General features: G+C 49.6%; 1 protein-coding gene across 6 annotated transcripts in view; it reads right to left on the bottom strand.

The window, feature by feature from the left end:
* SYTL3 (synaptotagmin like 3) overlaps positions 1-20,660 on the bottom strand; it is a 94,239-nt gene extending 73,579 nt beyond the window's left edge. For 3 of the 6 annotated variants that reach the window (XM_037056861.1, XM_037056650.1, XM_037056927.1), the window contains exons 1-3: positions 12,222-12,307; positions 3,035-3,628; positions 1,085-1,303 (exon numbers count right to left, since the gene is read on the bottom strand). In XM_037056861.1, the coding sequence (XP_036912756.1) occupies positions 1,085-1,303; positions 3,035-3,144 (329 nt within the window). In that variant the 5' untranslated portion in view covers positions 3,145-3,628; positions 12,222-12,307. Of the gene's footprint in view, positions 1-1,084; positions 1,304-3,034; positions 3,629-10,173; positions 10,215-12,221; positions 12,308-19,595 lie in introns of those variants that run through there. The other 3 variants (XM_037056721.1, XM_037056788.1, XM_037056994.1) reach the window with 3 other exon arrangements.
* Between the last annotated feature and the right edge of the window lie 147 nt (positions 20,661-20,807).

The raw sequence follows: 20,807 nt of genomic DNA, 5'->3' as shown, positions 1-20,807 counted from the left end.
TCACTTCAGGCCGTGCGAAGGGAGTGGAAATTTTAGGAGATTAGTGTCCGGGTGTGCAATCACCATAATCCTCCCTAGTGAGGGGGAGAGGAAACCCAGCCCAGATGCACACCCTGTGAGGCCTCTGCTGGCCTTGGCCCTGGCGCTCCGCCTCTGAGGAGATGCTGAGATGCATTTCCAGAGCTCAAGGCTGTGACTGCACTTGGAGACACACAGCAGGTGACTGCCACTCCTGTCCCCTGGGTCCCTCACAGGAAGGCCTGGGGGGCTCTGTCCCCAGCAACCAGAAACACTACATTTGGGTGTTCAAGAACTGAGGACCAACCTGTACTTGTTTTGAACAGGAGGAGCCCAAGCCCAATGTGGGTAGTTCATTTTCCATTTTCAAAATGGGTAGTTCAAAATACCAATTCTGCCCTGGCTAGTGTGGCTCAGTGGATTGAGTGCTGGGCTACCAACCAAAGAAAGCATCATGGGTTCAATTCCCAGTCAGGGCACATGCCTTGGGTTTCAGGCCAAGTCCCCAGTAGGTGGCGCACAAGAGGCAACCACAAATTGATGTTTCTCTTACTTTTTCTCCCTTCCTTCCCCTCTCTCTAAGAAGAAATAAAATATTTAAATAGAAACAACTCCATGTTAATTTTTTTTAAAACCTCACAATGCCAAAAGACTAAAATAAATGTAGGTTCAGTCTATCACTGACAAGAAGCATACCCAGTGCTTTATTTGAGAGTCCAATAAAGGCTCGCTGACCTCCTTCCAAAGGCCTTAGTAAAGCCGCACAGGGTCACCCTAGTGTCCCCTGCTGCCAGGCACCCCCTTTTCCCGGAGGAGATATGTAAAGTCTAAGAAAACTAAGGCACCTACTCGAAAGCCCAAATGAATCCCAGCTCCCCGTGAACCCTTGCAAACCAACTGTGGTAAATTTTTTAAAAGCAAAAAACCTTTTTTATATAATAAAATTGATTTTTGAATTACAGCGACTTCCAAGGCTCCAGAGGTAACTCAGTGGCAGGCCCCGTGTAAACAGGTACCGGCTGGATTAGAGGTGTCCTGAACCTACGAGGTGTCCCGCCGTCCTCACCTGCCCTCATAGCACAGGGTGCACCTCCAGACGCGGGTCCTGCTCGGGAACACGCGGCACTGGGAGCACACGCGGTGGCTGCAGCCCTGGCACACGGCCCCCCGGTTCAGCAGCAGCCCCAGCGCGCGCCGGCAGCGGGCGCACGACTTCCCTCTGTACTCCTGGCCTGAGCTCTTCGCACCTTTCCACCGGAGTTGCTGCAGGTGTGTCTTCAGTTTCCTGTGGCCCAGAGAGTCCAATGAGAGCTGACTGAGTGGAGGGAAAGACACCAGACACCCTCCTCCACCGCTGGGCCCCAGCAGTTCCTCAAGGGTAAGAGAGAAGGGGCTTTGGCATCCAACCCCTTCCCCCACCAACCCCAGGCTCCACCTTGGCAGAACAAGAGGCTCGGAGGTTTTCTCAACTCTGGAACAGAGGACACCTTGCCCCTGGGGTTGCCGTGAGGATTAAAAGGCAAAGCATAAACAAGAGGCCTGGCCCAGAGGAGTTAGCTTGTTCTAGGTTCTTCCCTTCGTACCCAAAGGGCACTATAATGGGAAGCAAGAACAATGAAAGAAGAGAGGGAAAAAAACACAGAAAGTGACATTCATTCTAATATGCAAGGCGTGGAAAGATGTACACACACACAGCATACGTGCCTGCTACTGCCTTTAGTTACTAATAAAATTACTTCCCTGGTACTTTGCTCTGCTGTTTTTTTATGGGTGCTCCAGCCCCCTTGCTCCAGATAATAGCTCCAGAGCAAAGGGGCCCCCAAGATTCGCCATTAACTGGAACACTGAAATATCTCCGTTATCTACTTTTAGAAAAGAGAAGCCAATTCCAAGAAGCAAGCTTACATTGGACTTTCAGGATTGGCTCCAGAATCCGTACCCTCAGGACCAAAATGTCCTTACCACAGCTTCCGAGTTCTTTGTTGACATCCAAAATGAGGCTTCTAAGTCACTGAAAGGTCTTTAATCACCAAAGAACCCCCACCCCCCCACCCCACCCCCGTGGTGAGGGTGCTCCTTTTCCCCAGGGAAGAGAGTGTAAGCACATTTAGAGAGTCTGGGGATGAAAGGTGAGGATAGATCCAGCTGACCAGGACATTTCCCATTCCTCAAGCATTTGGTTGTCCGAGGGTTTATTTTATGGGCGCGTTTTCCTTGGAAGACTCTGAAAGAGCTTTGCCCTTGAAAACAAACCAACACCGAAAGCCTGCTCCATTGCTTTTCTTCTAGACTTCACATCCTCCGTGAACACGGACAAACAAAGCCATGACAGCTGTTTAATCTCCTGAGTCTGTTTCGAGATGGACGACAGCTGACAACGGACAGTGCTTGGGTACAGCCCAGCCCTGCTTTGTTAAATATTAACAAATGCCCCACGGACTGTGTGGCTTGGAGACGGATGAGCAAAGCCACTCCCTATGGACAATGCAGCAGGAACAGGCCCAGCAGGTTCCTATCTTATTCTCCCCTTTCCTCACGGCCAACCTGGAAGCCAAAGAAGCCAAAGCAAGTGAAAAAAAGAGAGAGAGAGAGAGAGAAGGAGAAATGGATTCCAGCAGATTTGCTGTTTCTAAGCTGCTCTTTAGCTTTTCTTTGTGCCTTCGGGAATCACCAAAGACAATGTAGGAAACCCTGAACTGGAGGGCTTGCCCTAGAAGTGTGTGCTGGGAGCCTGGCAGCATCCCCAGAGTCACTCATACAAAGTGGGCAAATTCATCACAAAAAAGACCCCATTTTAAGCGAAGACCGGAAGCAGCCTCCCACGTCCCTTCCCATCTGGGAAGCAGAGCTAGACGGTGGAGGTAATCTCCACCCACCGCCCGTCAGTGGGACCCTTAGCAGGGCAGAGGCTGGGTAATAAGCGAGGAGCCACAGAACAAGCTGAAGTTCCTAGAAGCAGGGTCCTAGCAGAGAGAGCCGGAAGCCCACAGGACCCCGCACCCGAAGGGCAGCATACCGTGTCCTCTCCTCCTCCATGCTTTGAACTGCCCGGTCCCGGTACAGGACTGGGAGAATCACCTCCCACTCTGATTCCTGGAAGGAGCTCAGGCTGACTTCCTGGGCCATTTCCCTCTCGCTTCTGAGACCCAAGGCGATGTTTCACTCCCAGAGCAAGCGCCCGTCCTGCAGAAGACCTTGGAGTACGCACTCTGCTCCTATTTCATTGGCAACTGTGTGGCCTGCAGCTCTTTTCTCCCTTTTCAAACTGTGTCACACTACTCAAAAGAGGAAGCCCCAAAAGGCCGTCCGTCCCACTGTTGGAGGCTCCGAGAGCCTCAGGCCACCTGGGGGGCAGTTTCACCAGGTCCTGCCGCAGCCTCTGACATCGGCCTGAAACAGAGGTGTATTTTCTTCTGAGGTCGTGCCCAAGATTGCTCTATGTGATGCACGGGTCCACCCAGATCATCGCCGTGGAGCAGAAGTGACCTCCGACCTGAGGGGATGGAGGAAAGGCAGCGGGGACAGCATCAGCGACTCACAGAAGACAACCTTCCCCTTCAGACATCGTTAGGGCCCCAGGTGACAACGGGCAGCCCAGCCAGCTCGGAGCCTGCAGAAAAGACACCAAGAACAGCGTCTGTTTTCCTGGTCTGAGAGTCGCTGCAACGCTACTTTGGAAAAGACAGAATGTTCTCCACGGACAGAGGTTCGCATTTTCTACCACGGTGACACAATAGGATTTTAAATTTTATTGCATTGGTCTTCCCATGTGTCTAAAAGCCTCAGTTCCCAAACTGGAATTTCCTTAGTCCTGAGTCTGTGCCTCCAGTGGTTAGACACATAAAGGCCTGCGTTTCATGTGCGTCCTCCTACCTAAAACACGTTAGCAGAACAAGCCTCAACTGCTAGCTACTGTAATCTTCACAATTAACTTCAAACCCCCCAAAATGTGACCGGTTAGGGAGGCCTGAAGGGACATCAGGCTGCCTGTGCGTGGGGCCTCCTTTCCATTTAGTGCTAGTCCAAAGCTTTGCCCACATTTTTCCTACTTTTTTCCCCAATCAGTGATGTCGGGTGGCCATCGCCTTCAATCTGTTCTCCTTCAACCGAGGAGGTGGCTGTGGATGGAGAAAACACCGGACAGATGCAGAATAATGAAATGCAGAGACTGCAGCCGAAGGAAGCGATATACTTTCTAGACTGCCGCTTTGTTATCAAATCGACATGAATTCCTTAGTCCTAACACTTCCTTTTATTGCTTGAGAAGCTCAACTCCCTCTGTTGAGCTTCAAAACAAACCCCACTGTGTTGATTTATGGCCCATAGCAAATCGGTGAGTGAGAAGTTAACGATGTCTGAAGGGACCGCTCTCTTTGAGCAGTGATTCTTAACCTCACTTTTCTAATCTTTGTATAGAAAGATGGAAAACTTTGTGTATTTAAATGCATAAAACAAGACACAGTGAGTTACGAAGAGAATCAATTATACTAGAATATTTTTAAAAGCACAGTATAGTCATGTATGTGTCCGTCGATGCCTGAAATGAGAGCCAGCAGTCATCTCACGACTGCTGTAATCTCAAAGCAGTGAGGACCACAAACGGCCTTTTGAGATACCTGTCACATCCCATGGGGCGTGGAAATTTCTGATTTCTGTCGGCAACAGTCACAAGTCCTGCTAGTTCACCGTGGTTTGGTGCCTTTAGTAATGGAAGGAAACGCTAAATTTTAGAGGTCAATAAAGAGGTCATTTTTTCCCATCCAGGTTCATGGACTTAGAGGCTAAGGTAAGGACCCCTCGGGTTGTCGGTGTCTCTGTTGTAAGAGAAAGTTAAAATCCATCACTCCCCCAAGGGCGGAGGTTGCCTGAGGAGCAGGAAGACCCTGAGCTTGGAGTAGGGCTGCTCTCTGCCTCTGGGCTTCCGAAAGTTCTGCTCTCAAAAGGCTTCCTGTCTAGGCACTGGGAAAATGACAAAGTGAGGAAGACTTTGGGCTCCACCTCAGCGGGGCTGGTAACTCACGGGGCCACCAGGGGCAAAGCCTCACCCCTCCTCGGTCCCCAGTTTCTGGATGGACAGATGGCACTAGCAGATCTTGGTTCCCTGAGTTTCTGAGTCCCTGGGAAGAGGAAGGTGACTTGAAAGAGCATGCAATCGGGTGCAGAGTGGCAAGGTACCCATCAGCCATCATGCCACCAACGTGGAATCTAGTTCTTCTAAACTTGCCCTCAATTCTCCTTGCTTTCTTCTCATGTCTACTCTAGGAACAATGCTAATGGGCCAGGAATTACCCGGTTTGTTACCCAGTTTGTCTGATTCTCAAGTATTTTATTTCGTTTTCTAAAAGAATTTATTTATTTATTTTTAGAGAGAGTGGAAGGGAGGGAGAAAGAGTGGGGGAGAAACATCCATGTGTGGTTGTCTCTCTCTCACACGCCCCCTACTGGGGACCTGGCCTGCAACCCAGGCATGATCCCTGACTGGGAACTGAACTGGTGACCTTTGAGTTCACAGGCTGGCACCTAATCCTCTGAGCCACACCAGCCAGGGCTGATTCTCAAGTATTTTAAAAGAAGATTTTTGCATTGGGTTCAACACAGGTGATTTGTGCACCAGGCTTCTGTTCACAGGGCTTTTGTGCTCTGCAGTCCCACCCTGGGCTTCGCGCCTGAGCTGGGCAGGACTGACACCGCAGAGGGCTGGACGGGACGACCAAGCACTCACTGGGGAATCCCGGAGCACTCACGTGTTCACTCATTCAGGTGGCCGCATCTTACCCAGTTTGGAAGCTCAGGATTCAACTACCCTCAGAAAACGTGACTCCTGCTCTGCCAAATCCATGCCTGTGGGACTCAGTGCCCTTTTCACGGACCAATGGGAACACGTCCTTCCCTTAGTGGCCACTCACTGCTACTCACGGACAAGTGACATGCAGTTCATTTCCGGATCCATCCATCCATCCATCCATTCATTCAATAACTGTTAAGCACCTTTTGAGTGCCAGGCGCTACTCAGGGGCTTAGGGTTAGTGACTGGTAGTGTACACCCAACACCCCTTTTAACAAGAATACGATGCGGCTTACAATAAAAGCGCATAGAAGACACATTAAAATAAAGTCAGAGAAACACCAGCAGCCGGAGTGAAAAGCCACTGTACTTGAGTGTTAGCTGACCTGCCTAGTAACCAAAACGAAACAAAACATCAAAGCGGTGTCTACAGTTCTGACAAACTGAAAGAGAACAGGAGCAACACGCTCGAGGTGAGAAACACGTAGACCGAGGACACAGTGCTCTCTGTGTGTAAACAGCTGGTGACTTCACCGTCTTCCAATGCAAGTTACACAGACGAGTCCCGTTAGAGTCGTGTAATGCACCGTCCTTTTACTCCCCCTTTACCGCAGTGACGACATTCTCATCGTTATCGGCGTAGATAGGTTATATCATATCCTACATATAATCTACCCTTCCAGCGAAAGGTGACCTACCAACTTTTCCTATAAAGAGAAAACCTTGGGTCTCATAATTTATGAGCCACTAGATGAGAGGATCCAGTCATTTCTGAGGTCACACGCAAATTAAACTATACATCTTCCTTGTTCGTTCTTCAACAGGCTGCCGGGTTCATAGGGGAGTGAGACTGTCAGATGGAGGGATGGCTGCTGTTGTTTTAGGTTGTGTTTGACACTCATCTTCCCTGTGAGTGTGGTCCTTTACGGAACCCCTGGTCTGGTTTCCAGGTTATAACTAAGGGCTCAGAATTCCTCTTTCAGTAGAAATTTTGTCAATAATTCCAGCTGCATCTTTCAATCCTGCAACACAGAGCCCGGAGCAATTCTCGCACCTGGTCCGACAGACTGCTGACTCGGACATTCTCCTCTGTGATCCACCTTCCACACTGCTCAGAGCCGAGTCCCTAAACCCATTCTTCTCTCACAGTCTATTTGTCCAAGATGAGGTGCCCCCTGATCCATGGCCATCATTTCCTTTGTGTAAGTTTTTAAAGTCGTGTTGTTGTTGAGTGAACTTCTCAGTTCATGAGGGTTTCTAGGGTTGCAGATGGAGTTGGTGAGGAAGCAGGTAGACCTGCGGTGAACACCAGGACAGCGAGAGAGCATTCCGTCCGCCTCCGGGCATCAGAGGGGTAGGGTGACCAGCAGGTTCTATTTCTGGTCACCTATGCCAGCTGGACATTAGAAACCACGCTGAATTGTTTTTACAGTCTTCAAAACCTGGATAAAACAAATGGCCTTCTCTTTTGGGTGCTTTTGATTTTCGTGATGCTTTGGAGTTGGCGACAACAGCAATGCAGGAATTCTACGAACCTGCTCAACGTGAGCGGGCACGGCTCCTGTGCTGTGTGTCGCACTGAGCAGGATGACAGCGAGGAGGGCAGACAGCATTCCAGGTGCTCTCAAAGCGGCAATGGGTCAGCCAGCAGGGTACAGAGCCAGCTGTGCCCAGTAGCTGGCCCTGGGATGGCCGTAGGCAACCAGGGCAGCAGGAGTGACGGGATCGATGGACAGGGAGACCCAGGGACACTCGACTCAGGACAGACAGGATGGAAAACCTGTGTGGCAAATGTGACTTCTGCTGAGCCTGGGAGGAGCAGACCGGGTCCGAGGAACAGGAAGGAGACCGGGACGTCTGTCTCTAGGGTGAGGGATGGTAAACTTAACAACAGGGAGGCAGGCACACGTCATCCTTCCTCCGTACAGGGGCCCAGGTTCTCCAGAGCCCAGAAACAAGCCCTGAGGTGTGACCATGGCACCGCTGGCCCTCCCTGACCTGTCTCTTCCAACTCCTCCACCCTCAGCTCCCACCAAGCATCCAACGCTCCTGTGTCGCATGTACTGGGGACCATTCTGAGAACACATCGTGCACTTCTCCTTTTTCCTCGTGTCTGCTCCTGTTCCTCCTCCTGTCTGTCCCGATACCCTGTTTGCTGGGAGGCAGAGAGGGTAGTCAGGGACCAGGGCTCAGAGCCCAGCTGTTGGGCTGTGCAGTCCCACTCTACCCGTGTTGACGACGGAGACACTGGCCTCTGGCTTCAGCCCTTGAACGACTTCCTTCGCTACAAAGGAGAGAATTGCACACCCACTTCTCACAGCTGTTGTGAGGGTTAACTGTGCACAGAGCACTTCAGTCAGAGTGGTGAGTGTGTGACGAGCTGTGGGTAACACAGAGAACTGGCTGAAGGCTGACCGAGGCTGGGAATGGTCAAAATGGGTGAAGGGGGTCAAAATATAAATTTGTGGTAATAATATAAATAGGTCATGGGGATGTAATGTTCAGGCTGACAGCTGTAATCAACAACACTGTATTGTGTATTTGAAGGTTGCAACGAGAGCAGGTCTTAAAAGTTCTCACAAGAGAAAAAATCCTGTAACTGATGAAAGTTAACTAGACTCACTGTCACGGTCATTTTGCAACACACAGGACCGTATCACTGTGTTGCACATCTGAAACTAACAGGATGCTGCATGTCACTTACACCTCAATTAAACAATAAGCGGTCCATGAATGTTAAGTGTTGAAATGTAAAATAGGTCATTATTGTTAGTCATAGATCACCATTATGACTGTTATCTTTCAGGGCCCAGATTGTTATCTAATTCAGGAACTTTCTCTTCACTTCCCATCAGAATTCCTTGCTCCTTCACTGTAACTCTTTCTACTTTGCACGTTTCTCTCTTGTGGCCCTCACTTCATTCGGTCTTGCATTCAAGCGACGACCTTGGGTCTTAGGGATCCCTCGCCACCCAGCAAGTAGGCGCTGAAGGTTTGGCTCGGGTTGAGAAACCCGGTGACCACGGTGACACGCGGGGTAGCTTGCCAAAGCAGGAAGCGCGATTCAAGCAGGAGGAGGAAGGATTGTCAGGTGGGCGAGCCCCCACGTACGACGCTTCCGCCTGCAGAAATCTGACGGCACAGGAAAGGTGGAGGCATCGCAGGAGGGTTCCTGGAAGCATTTTCATGATCTTGCGCAGAAACCCACAGTCTCTGATACAGCCGAATGATACAGCCGAATGATACAGCCGTCCGGATCCATTCGTCTGCCACTGTCTCCCGCGCGGTGACCCAAGCACAGGGGTCAGGCTCTGGCTGTGCCCCCATAGTGTGGAGGGCAGCCCCCACCTCCTTTTCTACCGCGGTTTTGTGATTTCATAACGGTGACACCCTTTGCATTAGACCATTCCACCCAGGAGTCCGAGTTCAGTTAGCGATTAAAGCATAAGTGAAACCTATACCACAGCACCACTCCAAAGGACAAGGCCTCCACAGCCACTTAGAGATGTGCTCCACACCAAACCCTCCCATCTCCATGTGTCTCCGTGTCTCGGGAGTCAGTCTGGGATCAAACACCGGTTCCAGAACATCTAGGGACGGCTAGAGCAATGGCCAGAACACAGCAAGCGGGACTTGGAAGCACAGGGTCCGGCAGAAGGAACGCCACTGAGCGTGGTCGGCAGGGGACACGAACGTCTCCCACAAGATGGAGAGCAGTTCGAACATTTTGCCTAAAATGTCATATCGTGTGCTTGAGTGTAACATTGTTACGTTACAGAATCACATGCTTATGAATTTGTCATAAAGGATTTTTATGTAATAAAACAGGGCATTATTTGCCCGGGATCCTGTAGTCTGCTCTCACTCAGTCTTTCCCTTCGGGAAGGCTGCAGGCAGGAAGCCAAGGGTGTGTCTGGGACTGATAAGGATGCGAGCAGCAGGGTGGGGGGTACCCTTCTAAACCCAGCATGAACGTCCCTCCACACTTTCCCATGTCGTCTCACGCAGACACACTGGGCCCAGGGGAACTCGGGCCTCCGCACAAACACTGCGTGATTCTGGTGTTCAGTGTGTCAGTTCAACGACCCCAACTGCCTGGGCCTGCTCAGGGCCAAGCCCATGGCAGGTTCTGAGCATCCAAAACAAGACCCAGTCTCTGCATTCAGGAAGTTCGCCTTCCAGCCAGAAAAGAAATGACAACGCAGTAGAGAGGGCAGAAAACCCCCACTGCTCCACGGAGAGGGTGGGTGCTCAGGGGAAGGCTGCCTTCTCTCCAGAGCAGCCAGCCGAAGTGGCCGGGGATCTGGGAGGGCGCCCCAGGGGAGGAACGGGCGGGACCACTTTGCCCAGGGACCCAGATACCTCGTCACCTGCTGCATTTTGAAACCGCTTGCTTTCCTCCCTCAACCTAAGAGTGAGGCATGCCCGTGGCTTTTAGACCCCACACGGGGGGAGTGCCACAAGTGCAGAGGGAGGGTGAAGAAGGGACAGGCTGTCGTCTCCCTCTGTTTCTCCCAGGGATCTGTCACCTCGGATCAAAGGAGACCAAAGGAAAGACAGCTTCCCCTCCCGTGATGGAGGGAAGTGGCACTGTGATGGGTGGGAAGGTGGCAGGTGGCTGCAGCTGCCTGTGTGTGAACAGGCCCATCATCGCAGCCCGGGCTGCATGGGAAGCTACAGACTGTCCTCAAAGCCGGGAAGCCACAGCCTTGCAACGGCTCCCAGGGCCCATCCCCTCGGGGCAGCCGCCCCCGCCGCTGTGGGCCTCACCACAGCTGTTTCCTTGAGCAGCTGCCGTTCAGAACACAGCCTCGCACACAGGGGGAAGTCCAGCGGCTCCAGCAGCATTAATGTGCTGCCGCAAATGCCGAAGGCAGGAGATGCGTGAAGACCAGCTTTCTGCGCCTGAAGTTTCGGCCAGGTGGGCTCAGACTCACGGGCTTGACGGGTACACTTTGGCGGAGGTGAGACGACACTCACGCACGCCCATCTCGAAGTCTGAGCCCAGATGGAGGTATGCGCTTGTGAGTTCCCTTCCTCCCTCGTTAGTCCACGGGAGGAGTGCGTTCTGAAAGCCAGGGAGCTCGGGCCTCGCACCCTCACCCACACGGCCCAGCCAAGACCTGGTACCTACTTCGGATTCGCTTCCTGGGACGATTCTGCACAAGCTCTTATCAGCGTCAGGTCCCTCAGACTCTGCCCATCAGCTATGAAGCTGCATGCACGAGGGTCAGAGCTGGAAAGCGTGACACTGCCCAAGACAGCAGAACGAGAACAGGCATTTCATCCTGCGAACTCCCCGCGGATTCACTGGGGTCCCATCAACACTTACCCTTTCCCGTCAGGGAGCTATCCTGCCACCAAACCAAACCAAACCAAAAAAAGCCAAAACTCTATTTTTAGAATTAAACACCATCACAGAAATAAAACACTGTTGGAGAAGTCCATGATATACAGGGCTTAAACTTGACATCTTCTTATGCGAGGCTAAAGAAATGAGAATAGATTGCTATAGGTGCTGCTGCTGATGGTGCCACTTTTTTAGTGCCAGTGGCTATGGTTTATTTGGTGCTTACTCTGGGCCAGACCGTGTGATGAGTGCTCCGCGTGCATTGCCTCGATCCTCATTTCAACACACGTCACGGAGGAAGTGCACCCCTCTCACAGATGAGAAAAGAAAGGCTTGGAGAGATCAGGTAATTTACCTGAAGCCACATTCTAACCTGGGTCTGTTGAATGCCAAAGCTTCATGCGTTGTTTAGGCAGAGAAGGTAAAAAGCTAGAATCTCACACTACCTTGACTGGATAATGTTTTCCACACCAATGCTAACTTAACAGACCCATAATAGCTGATAGGCTTCTTCCTCTTGTAATCTCTCCATCTCTCCTCTTGCCAAGAAATTTGTTTGAGCGTTAAGGAAGCTTAACTGAAAGAAATTTAAATTAGACACCGGCTAATTTAATTTTCCATTTTAAAACTACATTTGTTTCTTCTCCAAATGGAAGATTATGGGTGATCAAAACCGACTGAATTTATGCAATAGATTCAGAGCAGAACAGAATAAACTATTCATACAAAAACTTACAAACCAAAGAAGAAATCGAACATTCTATGTCACCTCCTTAAAGAAATTCATACCATATAGCTTTTGGATAGTATTTTTGTTTTGTTTTGGTCTGTTTGTTTTTTTAACTAACTCTCAAGTACCTCCTCCATTTCATCTAAATCATTATTACCCTGAATTTTAAATGTATGCTATTCAATAAAAGCATGTTATCCTTTGTCTAATTTACCACTGTTTCTGTTTCCCCCCTTTTAATGTCAGCAGTCTAAGAAAAGTTACCATAAATGTGATCTCCACCCACCCCACCCCCCAAACAACCTGCCCGAACGGCTACGCCTGGATGCTCAGCCTACCTTTGAATCAGCTTCACGGGGGAGAGACCAGGACAGTCTGTTCTGAAGAGAAGGAAGTCGACTTTTCTTTGTGTTAGAACAACTGACGTATCTCTTTCCTTCCTGTTGGGCATGAGGCTGGCCCTGAGTGCCTCTGTGGCTGCCCCACATCACCAAGGACCCCGAGAACAAAGCCCCCCCAAAACCACACGCAGGAGCTCTCACATAGCGACAGCTCACATTTCTCGTGAGAGGAAAGATCAGGCCGCTGCTGCCGACGTTACTCCTGAAATGTTCCACCCCCACCGAGGAAACCCCCCCATAGATGGTAGAGGCTCCAAACACTCAAATGTTTCCACGCTTGCAGGGTTCCACAGTAACCTCCGGTGTGAACGGCTGACCACATCTCAAGTGACAGCTGCCAACTCAGCAGTCACCTTTAGAATGGGACTGGCAGGGACTTTGGGGGCTAAATGTCACTGAAGTTCAGCACACATACAAAACATGATGCAAATCACGAGCGCAGCTTGGTACCATTTCCCAAACGGAACAGCCTTCCAAGGTTCTCACTGGAGGATTAGATTTTATTGTATGACCATCAGAAAAAATTGATCTGTTGTACTATTGATGGGCATTGGTGTGATTCATCATTTTTAGCTATAATGAATAGCGTGGCCGCGAACATTCTCCTGTAGTCTCTTGGGTGAGTATCATACGTGTTTCTGTCGGCGATGTGCCTGCACAGGACAGCCGTGTCATAGGTCAGATGTGTGTATAATGTCTGTAGATGCTGCCCACACTTTCCCTAAGAGGTCGTTCTCACACCCCTCACCAGCCCTTGACATTGTCTGCCTTTCTGATTCTTTCCACCCAAGTGGCTCTATGGGGTGTCACATCATGGCTTTAATTTCATTTCCCCGGTGTTTTGTGTAGCTAAGTAATCTGAGCCTCATTTTATATGTTTCTTGGTCATTTGGAAACCTACTCTGATGCTGGGCTTGTTCAAGTCTTTTGCCTACTTTTCTGCTGGGTTCTCTGTCTTTCTGATAGTGATTTGTAGAAGTTTTTAGACATTCGGGACACAAGTGCTGTGTCAGGTGTTTATACTGCCGATGTGCTTTTCCCACTCCGTGAACTGGTTTCCTCATTCCCTTAATGGCCTCTTCTGAAGGTCTCAGACTCCCTCTTGAGGGTGAACTAGTGTGACCTCTAATGGAGAAGGTGTGATTCAGGTGGCAGGCTGACGCTACGTGGCCCTGGGTCCCTCAAGCTCTCTGAACGCTCCTGGAACCGGGCTTCCTCCTCACCTGTACGTGAGGTTCGCTTTGGTCGCCCCTCCCCTTTGGCTCCCTGGTTCTGAAACCTCGCTCTTCTCTGGCCAGAGGACCACAGCCTGAGACAGTGACTTCCGTCAGGTGAGGAGCAGGAGTGGGTGGGAGGGGATGGTGGGCTGGGGCGGGAGGGCTCAGAATGACAAAAGGGAACAGTGAGTTAAGAGGGCAAGTTCTGGGCTGAGACAGTCCGGAGTGGCCCTGAGCAAACCGCTCAGCCTCTCGGAGGCTGATTCCTGGTGCGGGTCCCAAGGCGTCGCTCCTGGTTCAGAGTTCATTCGATTCACTTACGAGTGTTGAAGGTGCATCTACTAGGTCAGGCATGGCCAGTGATCTCAGGGTCCCTGGCCTGAGAGGATTCTTAATAAATAGTACTAATATTACTATTCGGTAACATAGGATACTGAATAAATCCACTCAGGAATGTTTGGGGGAAAGTGTTCTAGAAATGAGGGTAAACTAGAATAAATACTATTTTCCGAAGGCTGTTCTAATGAATACAATAGACTGGAGACTTAAATAACAGAAACTCATTTTCTCATAATTCTGAGGCCTAAAGATCGTGGTATTGGCAGGGTTGGTTCTTCCGTGAATGTCTCCCCTTCATCTGTGTCCGAATCTCCTTTTCTCACAAGGACACAGCCATTTGGGTCAGGACCTGCCCTGATGATCTTATTTTAACTTAACACCTTTAAAAAAATACTTTATTTATTTATTTCTAGAGCGAGGGGAAGGGAAGGAAACATCAGTGTGTGGCTGCCTCTCGCATGCCCCCTACTGGGGGCCTGGCCTGGCCCACAACCCAGGCATCTGCCCTGACTGGGGATCCAGCCAGTGACCCTTCAGTTCACAGGCCGGCCCTCAATACACTGAGCCACACTAGCCAGGGCTTAACTTAACACCTTTTTACAAAGACTTCCTTTATTTATTTTTAGAGAGCAGGAAAGGGAGGGAGAAAGCAAGAGAGAAATATCGATTGGTTGCCTCTCCTACACCCCCAACCGAGGACCTGGCCTGCACCCCAGGCATGGGCCCCGGCCAGGAGCCGCACCAGCCGCCTTCCAATTTGTGGGACGATGCCCAACCTGCTGAGCCACACCAGTCAAGGCTAACTTAATGCCTTTTTAAAGATCCTATTTCAAACTACAAAATGTCCCATTCTGAGGTACTGGTGGTTAAAATTCCCACATCTAAAGTCCGGGAGGGCCGTAATTCAGCTCATAACAGAATATACTAAAAAATATTTGGAACTTCTATCTTTTTTTGAAAGCTAAAACTTCAGCTTCATTGTTTAAGAAATGGATCCCCAGTTTAATATATCGTAGTTGAAACACACACACCTCTGTGTTACACGCTCAGAAGTTGTTCCCGGACGCCTGGTCCCATGGCAGCACAGGAGTACAGGGCTCGCCTCCTCGCACAACCACGTCAAAACTACAACTAAATTATAGAACAACCATCGCTCAGAACCGTCGGAAATCGAGTTGAATGAAAGTCTAACAACTACGGAATCAAAAAAACCGCCTCCATCCAGACTGGTAGGAGGGGCAGAGACATGGGGTGGGCTGGACCCACATCCACGTGTGGTGAATAATCAGGAGGGAAATTTCAGGATCAAGGAGTCCCAGCCCCAACCAGGACGCCCAGCCCAGGGTTCCAGTGCCAGGACGATACGTCCCCACAACCACTGGCTGCAAAAACTAGTGGAGATTAGGTCAGTGGAGGACACTTCCAGAGTCCCAAGCAGCTCCTCTTAAAGAACCCACACATGTGCTCGCTCAGACTCACTCCCCCTGAGCTCCAGCACTGGGGGAGCGGCTGGGAAGAACTGAAGTGTCTGGCATCAAGGTGAGAGCTGGGGGACAGCTTCCTCCAGACAACGATGGGCAGAGGCCATTGTCCCTTTTCTGAACCCTCCCCCCAACAGAGCCACAGAGCTGGCAGGCGGGTGCCTTATCTGAGACTCTATCAATCTGGCCCACACTGTTTGCCTCACCCAAGAGGTCCCCCGAGAGTCTATACCACCCAACTTGCAGTCCCACCTAAGTTGTTAAGAGAGACTTTTCCATATGAATGGCTGATCTTGGGGCAGGATTCACAACTTCCTAAATCCTATCAAATAAGCAAGGGGACCTCAGTGAGCCCCAGGCCTGGCACTAGCAGCAACCAGCCTGGATTCACAGCTTGGCTTCACCTGGGAATCTCCAAGCCTAGCACAAGTAGCAGCCATCTCAGATTGCTTTATAAACTCAGGCAGGGTGGCCCCAGGAAAAACACAGGTGGGGGCTGACCTTGGCCCCGTACCACCTGGAAATCCCCAAGGCTGGCATACCCAGTGGACAGCTACAGACCATGTTGGAGCATCCCCACCTTGCCCCTACACAGCTGATTCTCCATGAAGGGTAGAAGTTGGTGGTCAGTGGTCACAGCCAGTCCTTACAGCTGACTGGCCTGGGTAAATCCCTCTCATTGATCTGCCAACAGCAACCAAGGCTCCACTACAAGGGGAGGGTGTACTCATACCAAGGATGCACCTAGAGCACCCAGCGTGGGTAATAGGGGAGGCTGTGCCACTGGATCCCGCAGGACACCTACTACATTAAGCCACACTACCAAGACACAGAGTCAAAGCAGCTCTACCTAATACATAGAAACAAACACAGGGAGGCTGCCAAAATGAGGAGACAAATACACATGGCCCAAATGAAAGAACAGACCAAAACTCCAGAAAAAGAGCTAAATGAAATGGAGATAAGCAATCTATCAGACACAGAGTTCAAAACACTGGTTATAAGGATGCTCCAGGAACATAATAAGGACCTCAGCAGCATAAAAAAGACCCAGACATAAATGAAAGATACACTAATTGAAATAAAGAACAATTTACAGGGAAATAACAGTAGAGTGAATGAAGCTGAGAATCACATCAATGATTTGGAACATAAGGAAGCAGAAAACAACCAATTGGAACAATAAGAAAAAAAAGAACTCCCTCCAAATGAGGGTAGTATAAGCAGCCTCTGGGACAACTTTAAGTGTTCCAACATTCACATCACAGGGGTGCGAGAAAGAGCAAGAAGTTGGAAACCTATTTGAAAAAATAGTGAAAAAAAGGCCCTAATTTGCTGAAGGAAATAGACATGTTAGTTCAGGAAGCACAGAGAGTCCCAATTATGATGCATGCAAAGAGGCCCTCTCTAAGATACATCATAATTAAAATGCCAAAAGTTAAAAGATAAAGAGAGAATCGTAATAGAAGCAAGAGAAAAGCACTTAGTCACTTACAGAGGAATTCCCATAAAACTATCAGCTAATTTCTCAAAAGAAACTTTGCAGGCTAGAAGGGATTAGCAAGAAATATTCAAAGTCAGGAAAAGCAGGGACCTACAGCCAAGACTGCTCTATCCAGCAAAGTTAATATTTAGAATCAAAGGGCAGATAAAGAGCCTCCCAGACAACAACAACAAAAAAAAAACTAAAGGAGTTCATCATCACCAAACCATTATTACATGAAATATTAAAGGGACTTATTTTTAAAAAAGGAGACCAAAACTATGAATGATAAAATGGCAAAAAGTACATATCTATCAATGAATGAATCTAAAAAACAAAAAAGCAAACAAGAACAGAGACAAAATCATGGATCCAGAGAGCATTTTGATGATTGCCAAATGGGAGGGAGGTGGAGGGAGAATTGGTAAAGAGGTGAAGGGATTAAGAAGTACAAACAGGTAGTTACAGACTAGCCATGGGGATGTAAAGTACAGTACAGGGCATTCGGGAGCCAAAGAACTTACACGCATAACCCATGGACATGAACAATGGTGTGGGGATTGCCTGAGGGAGTGGGGGCTGCTAGGTGTAGGGGTGCAAATGGGGAGAAATCAGAACAACTATAATAGCATAATCAATAAAATATAATTTAAGAAGCAAACTGTGATGTAAAGAATCCGGTGGTCTAGTGCCACAGTGGGCGCAAGGAAGAGCCAGCAAAGACGGTGTAAGCCTGAGTGTTGACATGGGGCAGGTTGAATGTGATCACATTTGAAAGTGAAGTGAGCTGACATGGGGCTGGCCCGGGAATTAGAGTAGATGGCAGTGGAAGTGAGGGGACAGCCAAGTGGACACGTGGGCAGGAGTCAGGCCAAGAGAGCGTGAAGATGCTAAATCACCAAGGGGAGCCTCACGCGTGCCGGGCGCGGCAGGTGGCAGCACTCTTCTCCCTCAGGTGTGCCTGCTCTGTAAAGACAGCAGTGGACAAGAGACTTGCCCTGGACGATGAAACATGTGCAGAGGTGATACCTGCCACTTAGGGGTAGCACCTTCCTGGCCAATACTCAGCCACCTCTCTCTCTGTCTCTCTGGGTGACTCTGGAGTCACGCTGCTCCATCGGCCCGGTCCCAGCATGGAGAAGACGTGGGGCAGAGCCAGGCAGACCCTCCACACTACTCAGGTAGTGTGAGTGACAGCGCATCTTTATTGTCATCAAAGACCAAGAGTCTAGGGTCTTTTGTTTCTGCAGCTGAGCCTTGCTGATGGGCACAGTGTGAGTATTTGTTCATATGCACAGCACTGCTACACTATTTAATACCTGTTATAGCATAAAAATCCACCAGTCAGAAGACATACCGGCTGAAGGCCCCTGCTGCTGCCTCAGGGCATCTTCGGTTGTTAATCTTGGGGATGGGGTCCCAGGGAAGAGGCAAGGTAGCCAGGACAGGGAGGAGAGGGGCCCAAGGGGCTCAGAGCAACAGCCATTTCCAGTCGGTACAGAGGCATTTCAGTCCCACCGTGCCCTCGTCTCCCAGCTGACCGCAACTCATTATCCTGTGACTTCTCAGCTTAGGATTCTCACTTTAAAAATGTGTCAGCCACAGGTTTATTTTCTGTTCCTGACAGCATTCAGTTGCTGAGAACAGGGTGTTTTAGTATTACTAGCTTCACTGTAATATTACTATTATTATTATTAACTTAGCATGGCTCCATGGTGCATTGCGGTAACACTCTCCCAGGCGCAGGGAAAGGATGGAAACTGGAACGCTCACAGGGTCGGATCTGGATAGCGAAGGGCTGCATGTCACTAGACTGCACTGGGAGACCCAACGGTGGACATTTATTTATTTCTCAAGGTGACATGGCTAGGATTATTGGGCCCACACTTGCTACATAAAGGTATTGTCAACACCAATCCCTATTTGTAAAGAGTGTGTGGTTAGGAGACTAGTCTTAACCACAGGTTAAGTGAAGGGAGAAACCACGCTCTATCTTCCAATCTACAGCTAACTCCCTACTTGAAAAAACAAACCCAAGATTCACTCCACTGACTTACTGCGCAGCGACTAAACAGTATTCTGAAATATGGCTGAATCCCAGAGATTTAAGAGCAGCCATGAGGCTGGTGGACACCTGTCCTTGGGTGATCAGGGTTGCTGGGAATGGCAGCTAGTGGACCAAGTGCCCCCGTGACCTGAAATGCCTCGCCCTAGCGTGCACATTTATCTTGCAGAATACGATCCCCTGTCGCTGCATCTTTCCAAGCACTAACATCACTGAGCCTAGAGAATAGGCTCTTCAACCTCCTGCTTACAGAAAAGTAGTTTAAAAAATTCTCCATAGAGACCATATCTTAGTCAACTTTGTAGCCTTGGGTCCAGCACAGAGGCTGACGCAAAGTGAATGCTCAGTGTATGTGCGTGTGAAAAAAAAAAGTGAAGAAATAGTTAAGAAGATAAAGAGACCAGTTTACCCACTTCTGGGGCAGACACAGTATGCCAAACACCATAAGCATTTCATGGATGTTCTCTGATAGCTAAAAATGGAGTGATACCCAAAGCATATAAGCTAGGTCATGTAAATCTTTTAAAATTCAGACTAACATGTTTTCTGTTGATTTATGCACACGCGGGTGATTTTCAGCCACACTTTCACCGGGGCCTCTGCATTACCAGTGCACCATCCCAGAGTCCCTCGGGACCTTCATTTGACTCAGGAGTTCTTAAAAGGCTGTGCAGCAATTTTTAAAATACGTCCCAAATTTCACGGTCTTTCATTGCAGAGGCTTACCTGTTCACTCTTGCTTTGTACATCCTCCTGAGACACTTCGTCCCTCCAGGTTCACAGCGGAGGAGAAAATTAGAAGGGACTGGAAAGGTCCCTGCTTGGCTCAGGAGTGTGGTGTCCCTGAGGGCCCCTGGAGCGGGCGGGTGGGGTCAAGCGATGGAGAAGACTGCCTCAAATGGATCTCAGGGGGAGCTGGGAATGTCAGGAAGACAAAACAAAGACATGTGAGAAACAGAATCACAGTTACACTGAGGCACAAGGCTGAAATATGGGGCAGGAGAGTTGAAACCAGATCATAGGAAGAGAGCAAAACTTAAAATGTCAAGAAAGTTCAGAATTCGAGGAGGAGGAACCAGGTGTGGGAGAGCACTCAGTCCCCAAAAGCAGGCCCCCTCCCTCAGTCCAGATGTCCAGGGCACAGCAGCCTGTGTCCTTCAAGGATCTGCCCCCCTCTCCACCCATTTCCCACAGGCAGGCAGGCGATTGTACCTTCCTCTGGGCCCCCAGTCTCTGCAGCTGGGTATGAGGCAGAACTTACACTTGTGGGCAAAGCAAGCTTCCATTCAGCAAATTTTCACTGGGCACCTACTATGTGCCAGGCACAACGGAAGGGTCAGGGGACACATCAGTGAATAAATCAGATTCCTTAGAGCAGAAACAACAAGGATTGCTGATGGATTGAATGTGGGCTCTGCAGCTTAATTCCACCAGGTCTCAGGGTTTTGTGGCCAGCTCTTCCTGGGGGGATGGGAAGTGGGTTTTAGCAATTGTGCTTTGGAGAGGTAAGAAGTGACAGCTTGACCTCAAGGGCGTGGCACAACAAATTAAAAAAACAACGGTCGGTCAGCAAAGTCAGAGATCTTAGCCTCAGAGTCGGTGCAGGCAGGCACCAGCCCTTCTTGGAGAACATCGCACCAGAGCGCAGTGCAGTGACTAATTTCCATAAAGACCCCTGTATACAAGTCAAGTGTACGTCTAAGTCATTCTGGGTAAGGCAGCCAGGAAGTGCGCAGTGTTTTACAAATTTCCCACCGAAAAATGTTTTTTTCAATGATGCTTAAAACTAAAAAAAAAAAATGATTTTTATGGAAAACTTGCCTCCTCAAACTTTCTAACAGAGCTGAAGTTTCCTAACCCTGGACCCCCAGAGGGACTGTAACCCAACATCTCACGCTGCCCATCAAGGTTCGAAGTCACGTTACGAATTGTTACGAG

The sequence above is a fragment of the Sturnira hondurensis genome, unplaced genomic scaffold, assembly GCF_014824575.4.
Source record: "Sturnira hondurensis isolate 20B ecotype Veracruz unplaced genomic scaffold, ASM1482457v3 Scaffold0000167, whole genome shotgun sequence".
NCBI lineage: Eukaryota > Metazoa > Chordata > Mammalia > Chiroptera > Phyllostomidae > Sturnira > Sturnira hondurensis.
The sequence above is the reverse complement of the archived record's forward strand: the minus strand, read 5'-3'. Positions and strand labels throughout refer to the sequence as shown.